General features: G+C 36.7%; 1 protein-coding gene across 1 annotated transcript; it reads left to right on the top strand.

The window, feature by feature from the left end:
- Positions 1 to 28: 28 nt before the first annotated feature.
- Positions 29 to 355, top strand: LOC142171979 (uncharacterized). The gene has a single exon (XM_075235718.1). The coding sequence runs from the start codon at positions 29 to 31 to the stop codon at positions 353 to 355; it is 327 nt and encodes a 108-aa protein (XP_075091819.1).
- The last annotated feature ends 10,111 nt before the right edge of the window (positions 356 to 10,466 follow it).

The raw sequence follows: 10,466 nt of genomic DNA on the forward strand, positions 1-10,466 counted from the left end.
TCGCCAACTTGACACTTTCATATGGCACATGGAACATGGTGACCCTAGGTTCTCTGATTTGAAAGGAATTGGTGATTTGGCAAAAGCATTGGTTGAGGCAAATCTTGTGGAGACTTATTCACTTGTTTATTTACTTGTGAAGTTGACTTTAATTTTACCTGTCGCAACTGCAACGGTAGAAAGAGCATTCTCATCCATGAAGTACATCAAAGATGAATTGCGTAGTAGTATTAGTGATGCATTTTTAAATGATTGTTTAGTTTGTTACTTTGAGAAGGAAGTATTTGTAAATATAAGCAATGATACTATTATTGACCGTTTTCAAAATATGAAAGCGCGTCGAGTTCAACTATGAGTGGACAATGTGCTTTTGTTATATTAGTATCAAGTTAATGGTATTTGATAATATTGATGTTTTTATTTTGATGATAAATTATCATAGTCATTTCAAAGAGTTGCACCCGAACTTTATCGCAGGTGATTGGGATACTAAAGATAATGGTGCCCCCGTTATGCTTAAATCCTGGGTCCGCCTCTGGTGCCATCAACTTTTATTTTCCGTTTAAAGATCTATTTCAAACCTAAAGGCTTATTTCCTGGAGGAAGATCAACCAATTCCCATGTATGGCTATCCAAAATTGATTGAATCTCACTATTGACTGCCTCTTTCCAAAATATTAAATCAGAAGATGACATAGCTGCTTTGAAAGTTTGAGGCTCATTTTCAAGCAAGAATGTCACAAAATCTGGTCCAAAGGAAGTATATGTTCTTTGACGTTTGTTACGCCTTGGATCTTCTTCACTTGGAGTATTTTCCTTTGGTTCTTCCCGTGGTAGTTTAGGTCTTTCACTTAATGACTTGCATTTAGTTTTATACGGATAGATGCTTTTAAATAATTCAGTATTATTTGATTCAACTACCGTATTAACATGAATTTCGGGATTATCAGATTTATGAACCAAAAACCGACATGCTTTTTTGTTTGTAGCATATCCAATAAAAATACAGTCCACAGTTTTTGGTCCGATTTTTACCCTCTTGGGTAAAGGTACTTGTACCTTTGCTAGACACCCCCACACTTTAAAATATTTCAAGTTGGGTTTTATTCCTTTCCATATTTCATATGGAATAGATTGCGTTTTGCTGTGGGGTACTCTGTTGAGTATTCGGTTAGCTGTAAGGATATCTCCCCCCTCCCCCCACAAACTCTGCGGTAATTCGGAACTTATTAATAAGAAATTCATCATTTCTTTTAATGTCCGGTTTTTTCTTTCCGTAATTCCATTGGATTGAAGTGTGTAGGGGGCAGTAGTTTAATGGATAATTCTATATTTCGAACATATTTCTACAAACGGAGATTTATATTTTCCACCCCTATCGCTTCTAATCATTTTGATCTTTTTATTCAATTGATTCTCCACTTTATTCTTGTATTGCTTAAATGCTTCAATTGCTTCATCCTTACTATTAAGCAAATAAACATAACAATATCGAGTACAATCGCAAATAAAAGTTATAAAATACTTTTTTCCACCTCGAGGTGGTGTCGACTTCATATCACAAATGTCAGTATGAATTAAGTCTAAAGGATTTGAATTCCTTTCAACACACTTATAAGGATGTTTTAAAAACTTAGATTCAACACATATTTGACATTTTGATTTATTACACTCGAATTTAGGCAATACTTCTAATTTAATTAATTTTCGCAAGGTTTTGTAATTGATATGTCCTAAACGAATATGCCATAAATCATTTGACTCCAATAAATAAGAAGAAGTTGATATTTTATTAATATTGTCAATAACCATTATATTGAGTTTGAAAAGGCCCTCTGTGAGGTAGCCCTTTCCAACATACATTTCATTATTGCTTACAACAACTTTGTCAGATACAAATACACATTTGAATCCATTCTTAACAAGTAAAGAAGTTGAAACTAAATTCTTCCTAATAGTAGGAACATGAAGAATGTTGTTGAGCGTTAACACCTTGCTGGAAGTCATCTTCATGAATATCTTCACATAACCCTCAATCTTGGTTGTTGCAGTATTTCCCATGAAAAGATCTTCTTCGGGACTAGCAGTATAGTAAGTCGTAAATGTTTCTTTGACAGCACAAACATGTCGAGTGGCTCCAGAGTCAATCCACCACTCATTCGGATTTCCAACTAGGTTGCATTCCGAAAGAATTGCACACAGATCATCGATGTCATCATTCTTCTCCACTATGTTGGCATGTCCCTTTTTCTTATCTTTTTCGGGAGACGACAATCAGGGGCTTTCTGACAAGTTTTTTCACAATTGTAGTAGTTGCCCTTGAATTTCTTCTTGTTCTGCTCCTTAGTCTGTCCATAAGACCTCTTCCTCTTCTTACTTTTTAGAGCAGTCTCTTCAAGATATTAGCTCCCATAATCGTTGAATTTCCATGAGACTTCTTCTCGACTGTTTTGTTGTCTTCCTCAATCTTGAGACAAATCACGAGATCTTCCAACTTCATTTCTTTGTGCTTGTGCTTAAGATAGTTTTTGAAATCTCTCAACGAATGAGGCATTTTTTCAATCATTGCAGCCACTTGAAATATTTCATTCACTACCATACCTTCAGCAATAAGGTCGTGAAAAATAAGTTAAAACTCTTCAACTTGGGTTCTAACAGTTTTGTTATCTATCATTTTATAGTCTAGAAACTTGGCAACCACAAACGTTTTCAAGTATGTATCTTCAATCTTGTACTTCTTCTCAAGTGCATCCCATAATTCTTTCGAAGTTTTCATAGCACTGTAGACATTGTACAAGTCATCCTCCAAAGCACTTAGGATGTAGCCTTTGCAAAGAAAGTCTACCTGTTTCCACGTCTCAACAATCATAAACTTCTCATTGTCCGGCATGTCGGCGGCAGGCACTGGAGGGTCTTCACTGGTGAACTTCTGCATACCAACGTGGTAAGCCAGAAAAACACCATTTGCTACCATCCTTTGAAGTTGGCTACAGAAAATTTTCCGGTTTCTCGGCCGGTGGTACAACACTTCGGCTTGACAAGGCTATCGTCGTTGCCGCAACAGTCGCAGAAGGATTTCTATTATCAATTGCTATTTCTCACTGTGAACAACATAAGAGTTCAATTAATGGCAAAAAATAGGATAGTAAACAGTACTATAATTAATGATAAACAATACGATTAATAAATAAAAACCAAAATTTTTATATACTGTTTCACAGAAAACGACGAAGTTTTTATGTTCTTCAAATCATTTCTGAATTTTAATACTCCGGTGAAGTTTTTATATCTTCAAATCAGAATAGAAAAATTCAGAAGGTGTAGAAAACCACACAGGTTTTAATCTCCAAAAACAGAATACAGATTATAATATAAAAAATAATTTCCTTAAGATTGTTATTCAATTTGTATTACTATAATGAATAATGAAACAGTAAACTTTCTGAACCAGAAAACAGAATCGTCGAAATTATATTTGAAATTAATTTCGAAATAAATCGAGCCCACTAGGATCTAGGCATATTTATAGCCGAAGCCCGAGCTGAGCGACGACGACGGCGCGAGGCTTACTTTCTTTCCCACCCATTTAATACCAAGATAAGTGATTTCTCATTCACTTTTTTTTCCACCACCAATGAGCGACACTTGCTCTTTCCAAAGCAAAAGGGAGCTCATTTTCCCTCCACTTTCTTTCCTCAATTTTTCATTCACCAATCTTTTAATCCCAACAGGTAGTAGCTAGCTAGCGACAAATTACAACTCATGTTAGACACGTACCTAGTCTAGCACTAGTAAATTCAGGATTTGAAATTTATAATATTGAGTTCGAAATTTTAGCACAATTTATTTGATTTACTGAATTTTAAATTAAAATTGTTTGTACCTCTCATTTAGTAGTAAATTCTTTTAACATGTATATATAGGATCTAAGTCAGATTTATTGGGTAAGATAAACCCATATCTTTCCCTCTACATCCACTGTGTAGACCGAAGCTCAGGGCTAGGCGTTTGTGCATGGTTGGTGTAATGATTAATCAATCATTTGCCTGTTGTATTTCCATTTTAGTTTCAACTTTAAAACTTATTAGGTACATGTCTGATTAATGCCCGCGGATACCAAACAAGGTTTATTTCAGGTAAGACTTGGCTAAAGAACAAATTGGGGATTTGGTATATATAGGTTTTGTATCCAAAAACAACGTATACATTCAAAGTTTCGAGGTCATGAGAGCAAATAATTATTTTTTCCCTCTTAAGATAGGAGCCAGTCAATATATTATACAGAAGAATTAACTCAAATAGCCGTCCACCCTATCACTTAAATTAAAAATAGCCAGTGAATGTATAATATATGCATAATTTATGTATTGTATGTGCATAATTGTGTATAATCAATGTATAATCTATGTATATGACTAGAAAAAGTAAACAATTAATATGACCGGCTATTTGTGTAAAGATCCCTAAGTGCAGGAAAAAAGAAAGTAGAAGGGCAAAAATATGTAGGACTTTTGATAATTACAGTAATATCTAAAATTCTAAACGTTGCAATAGATATATAATACAAGAGAGATTGCAAAACTTAGACTTCAACTTTAATATAAAAACAGATAATAATTTCTTTCTTTTCTGTTAAGCATTTCTCAAGGTGTTAGATCCTCTTTTTAACAATCGCTTCATCAAATACGTATCCGAAATTCCGAAATTATAGATTTTTAAATCTTGGGATCAACTTTTATGGGAATTAATACTAAAACAAGTGCATATTCGACGTGTCTTGGTTTCTAAAACTAACTGGTTCAAGCTCCAGTGGGACATCATAATCTACAGATTTAAAAATTATTACAAATATTTGTACTCATAATTAAATTAATAGTATATGAGAAATATCTATAATTAGTAGTTATATCACTAACCATCCTTTCACATTAAAATGTCAGAGCCCGCTCAAAGGGGAAAATGGCCCAGAAATTGATTCTAAAAGATATGCATTCCAATAATTCAAAAAAAAGATTATGATATGAAGTCATGACGCAAATTGAGAGGACAAATCAATGTCTTCTCAGATATGATTCACGGGAGGAAATGTTTATTCTGTTTTCTTCACCTAAACCTTATGCTTTCACTTCTTTTTTTTGTCAATAGTCAACTTCAGGCAACTAATTCGGCGCTGATTATATATAATTCTAAAAAGATTATGAAATTTGAGAGGACAAATCAATGTCTTTTCTGGAGGAGCTGGACTTGCTTTTATTAGGAGACGGTGGTGTTCCCCCTTATCTTTTTCATTTAATTATTATTAGTACTTCTTTTTTCTTCGGAAAGGATCAATTGAGAATTTTAGTTTTGTACCTCTAGCACGTAAAGAAATAAATATTTCGGTCTTACTACTAAGTTTTGACTCAATAATCAAATTTTGTCCCATACCTATTCAACAAGTGTTCTTTATAGTCGTTTTTCTTCTTTTTCTATTTATTCCAGTTTAGCTAATTATAAACAAAAAGTTTCTAGAAATAAACGAGAATATATTCACAGGGCAATATTTAGAATTTAGAAACTAAACAAAGAATTAAGAGCGAAGGTTCTTACACTGGCGGGAGTTATATATATATATATATATATATATATATATCCTTTAACACCTAAATAAACCCTGAGCTAGATAAATTGCAAGATAAACAGCCAAGCCACGAGTTTTTCAGTAGGAAGCCACTTATAATGGGAATATGATATTATGATTACTGTAGCCCATGAGTACTAGGAATAATTTTGGGATCTGTAACTTCCATTTGTTAGAAGAGAGGACTGGGCTTGCGGCCCATCATCTTAATTTATAGGGCATTACAAAATATGAAAGTTTCTCAATATGGTCGAAATTAATTGAATTTGCTAGCCAAAAAATATATAAAATATATATACTATATGTATATAATACACATATAAAAAAATTATACATTTTATCGGCTAATATTTTTGAGAGCGGCTAAAAATATATATTTTCCTAAATTAAAAGAGAATAGAGAGAGAAGAAAGCGATGTTGATTAAAAAAAGAAGCTGCACAAGCTTCACAATATTTTTCAACAGCAAGTTACGATCTAACGTATGATTTTTTTTTTAATATCTAACGACTCCTAATCTAAGTTGGAAGCGAAAACTCTAAAGTTCAAAATGATCAGCATCTTCTCCTGAAGGAATCATAACCAGTTTTTCATCCAAATTAAACACAAATTTAGACATATAGTTGTATAGGGTAAAATATGCTATTCTACGTTACCGTCCAAAAGAGGGACACGTGGAACCTAAAATGGGGGATAGCTAAAACAAAATGCACTTGTCCCGTCTGTCACCGGAAAGAATAACGCTCATAAAAATATAATATATACTCTTCGCCTGGTAGCATTTAATGGAGAATATTCCACAACATTTAGTGCGCTGCCCGTTACAGAGAATTTATGCTCACCGTTACACCCTCTTCAATGGCCCTCATAATTTACATTAAAGAAGGGCATGATCCTAAGACCTTACTCCCTAGGTGCAACTATAAATAGTAAGCTCAGTTATCATTGTAAAGCACACAACTTTCTTGGCAACCTTACGCTATAATTAATAAAAAACTTTATACAATTTTACTTTCATGTTCTTCGTTTTCATCACTGTTGTACCCGGAAGCTCTGCTCCAGAATCATTATTTTTCGTGATTTTATCTTCATTTCAAGGCTAAGTATTATGTATTTTCTAAATTATTTTATTATTTCAGGATCGAATTAATTCACTTGTCTAGAAACCACGTATAAATTCAACTGTACCGTTTTACGAAAAAATAGTTTGGCGCCCACTGTAGGGCCTAGACAACCGTGTAATTAAGTTGATCCTTATCTATTTTACTGACGTGTTTTGGTTATTCATCTTAGCAAAAAATCATAAGAAATGACAGAAAATGGTGTTAACAACGCACACAATCCTAAGGTCTAAGGAGACCAGCCTCAACTCGAGGATCCAATTAGTGACACCCACAATGAGGGAAACAATGCCACGCCGATCCACGACAGGCGATACTCACAACATGTTCGGAAAGCAACCCCCGATGATACCGAAGAGGAACATGTTGTTGATGCGGTAAGGGTCCTACAAGAACAACAAGCGATCATTCTAGGCCACCTCACGCGACAAGATAAGGTTATGATGGAGTTTAAGCAGGCGTTGTCGGCGGCTTCGAATAACGCGAATAGACGAGGTTTGGTTCCTCCCGGCACTCCCACAAACCAAACAACGCAGAGGGTCGACAACAACACCCCAAGGGGAGAAGTTGGCTTCAATGGGGCTGGGGGAGCGGATCCGAATCCAATAACGAAAACGATCCCTTCAAGAATGAACTCTTACGATTTATGAGGGGAGTGAATTCCCGTATGGACCAAATTTCGGGCGCACCACCGGTGCTAAAAGGTTCGGACTCATAGAAGTTTACTCAATGGCCATACAAGCCAAGTGTGGCACCAGAATTAATCCAGAAGCGATTTAAAATGCCTGATATGCCAAAGTGTGACGGGACTTCAGACCCTCAAGAGCATATTACCACCTATACAACGGCGGTGAAGGGGAATGATTTAGCTCCTCACGAAATTGAATCTGTTTTGCTGAAGAAATTTGAAGAGACTCTCACGAAGGGAGCCTTGACGTGGTATTCATTGTTACCCGAGTATTCCATAGATTCCTTTAAGATGCTCGCAGACTCTTTTATTAAGGCTCACGCTGGGCCAGAAAAGTGCAGGCCCGAAAGGCCTACATATTCAGAATTGCACAAGGAGAATCTGAGTTGTTGCGACCATTCGTTATCTGATTCCAAAAGGAAAGAATGTTGCTCCCGACTGTTCCGGATGAGCTGAAGCATTCACCAAGGGAAATTGAAGGAATGCCTGCTTGAGTTTCAATCAACGACTTGTGCTGATGTCCACAACCAGTACGAATCAAAGATAAGGATCGAAGATAATCAAGTTGGCTTCCCATCGTCGACAAAAGGACGGAATAAGAACAGAGAAAAATCAAAAGACGATCTCGACACAGACAAATGATCTTTGAGGGGCCGATTTTTGCCCTACGAACGGATCGAAGGCCGCAACAGAGGCTTTCGATCAGCGGACAGGTTCTCCATCGACAGAGGTGTTGATCGTAGTCGGAACAATAGGTCATTGCAGGACATAGAAGCGTCAGGTGCGCGGGATCCTTCCTACCCCAAGCTGTAAAATTCAACGTCAGTGTAGTAGAGTTGGTATCAGCCATGAGAAATGATAAGTGGGGATTTTGACTGCTTATTAGCACCTTTTATCTTTTGTTCTAGTATTGAATTATGTTCCTGAAACTAATGAAATTGTGCAAAATATTAGGAATGTTGGAAGTTTGGTCTCCCGAGATGAAATTCGACTCAAAAACTGGGCTAAGAGTCAAAGATCAGAGAGTATGCAAAAATACCAAGTCCATGAGCCTTTGTGAATTGCGGACCGCACAAGAATTATGTGGCCACAGAAGATTGCCTCGCGGCCGCAGTTCAGAAATGTGCGGCCGCAAAACTCCACTTCCTACCAGTTGAAGAAATCTGCAGACCGCACATGGAATTGTGCGGTCGCAAAACCCCCCGAGGGACATTTTTGTCCGAGATTTTTGGCCCTGTATAAATAGACGAGTTTCAGAAAATTAGGTCAGGTTTAAACATCTAAAGCTGCTGTAGCCGTTTTTCTTTACTACTTTAGGAAGTTTTACATTATATTTCATTATTTTAATCTTCCATTATGAGTTTAATTAGCTTTTCTTCTCTATTTTAATGCAATTTCTATTATGAGCAGCTAGACTTTTACTTGGGTTGTGACCCAACCCTAGTGTGTAAACCTTATGGGTATCTAATTTAGTTCTTGTTTATGTTTGGGTGTTGATTATTTAGCTTAGTTCATGCCTAAATTTTAGAATTAATGGTTGCAAACATTGATTCATGCCTATTTGACATAGTCTCTACTTGAGAAAGAGAGATCTAGTTTAGGATAACTTAGCTAATAAGGAATTGGGTTAATTAAGAGATTGATTAACCTAATTAAAGGGTTCAACCTAGAGATAGTAATAACCCGACTTTATCTTATCAAATATTTTGGTTGATACCTATTTGGACTAGAGAAAGGCAAATTGGGAAAAATCACTCTCTGACCAAGAGGTATTGAGTGGGTAACGTAGAACTGAGAGCTATAAGACACCCCAATCAACAAAACAAGAATTAACATCTTTATCCCATTATGCAAACACCTAGGTTATGGTCACAACCCTAGGCCTTTAATCCAATTGAAAAAAAACCCTCAAAACATTTATCTAGAATTTATTTTCTTTATCTTGCATTCATTAAAGTAACAGTAGAAATAGGAAACAAAACCTTGTTGTGGAAGTGCAATCTTAGATAACTCATTTGCTTGGTTCAAATATATACTCCTAACTCCCATCATAACTCTCAGTGGATTCGACCCCGTCTCATATTTGGGTAATTATTATTGCATACGACCGTGTCATATCTCTTATTGAGGTGTGTTATGGACGTGATCAAGAAACGTCAAAGAAGCACGGTTCCCGAAGACGATGAGATCTGATCACAGCCATATGGATCCCAACTTGTGGTGTGAATACCATGGGATGAATAGCCATCGGACTGTGGACAACCGATATCTCCGGGAAGAAGTGGCAACACTGTTAAAGAATGGGCATCTTAGAGAATTCTTAAGTGATCGGGACAAGAACAACTACGGTCGCAACCGGGATAACACGGAACCATCGAAGGCAGGAGAATATCCTCATCGACAAATGATCAATATGATCTTCGGGGGGAATGAAATTAACGGGGTCACCTTCTCGGCGGCAAAAAAGACGAAGGTATGAATAACCCATAACAAGAGACTCCGGGAAGTTGTTGAAGACGACATCACTTTCACGGAGGAAGACACTGACGGATACATTATACAATAGAGAGTATAGGAGCAAGCTAAACTCATCGGAAGCATCATTCCGACCACAAAACTCCTCGCCAGATTCAACTTTGCGAGTGTGACAACCCAGGGAGACATCTTGTTTCCCACGAACGCCGAGAGGGTGATGAAAATGACTCTTTTTGAAGTGGTAGATGGTGACACGGGATATAATATTATTCCGGGAAGACCATGGTTGCACGAGATGAGAGTTGTACTGTCAACGTATCATCAACTGCTAAAATTTCTAATGCCCGAGGGAATCAAACAGATAACGGGCTATCAACCGACAATAAGGGAGATGACTGCAATTTCGATTTCCAGTAGCAAAGGGAAGGAACACGCGGCATAGCAACTATAGGAACCAGCGCCCGCTCCCGAATCGAATGAAGTTAGCCCAGAGTTAGAGGTGTCGGGATCTTATCAAGTACCAAGGTATTTCTAGGTACCAGAAGAGACAGATGCAACAAAAT

The sequence above is a fragment of the Nicotiana tabacum genome, chromosome 17, assembly GCF_000715075.1.
Source record: "Nicotiana tabacum cultivar K326 chromosome 17, ASM71507v2, whole genome shotgun sequence".
Taxonomy (NCBI): Eukaryota; Viridiplantae; Streptophyta; class Magnoliopsida; order Solanales; family Solanaceae; genus Nicotiana; species Nicotiana tabacum.

What these genes read in the sequence shown, in the direction of transcription:
- LOC142171979 (XM_075235718.1), top strand. Translation starts at nt 29, where the DNA reads ATGGAACATGGTGACCCTAGGTTCTCTGATTTGAAAGGAATTGGTGAT.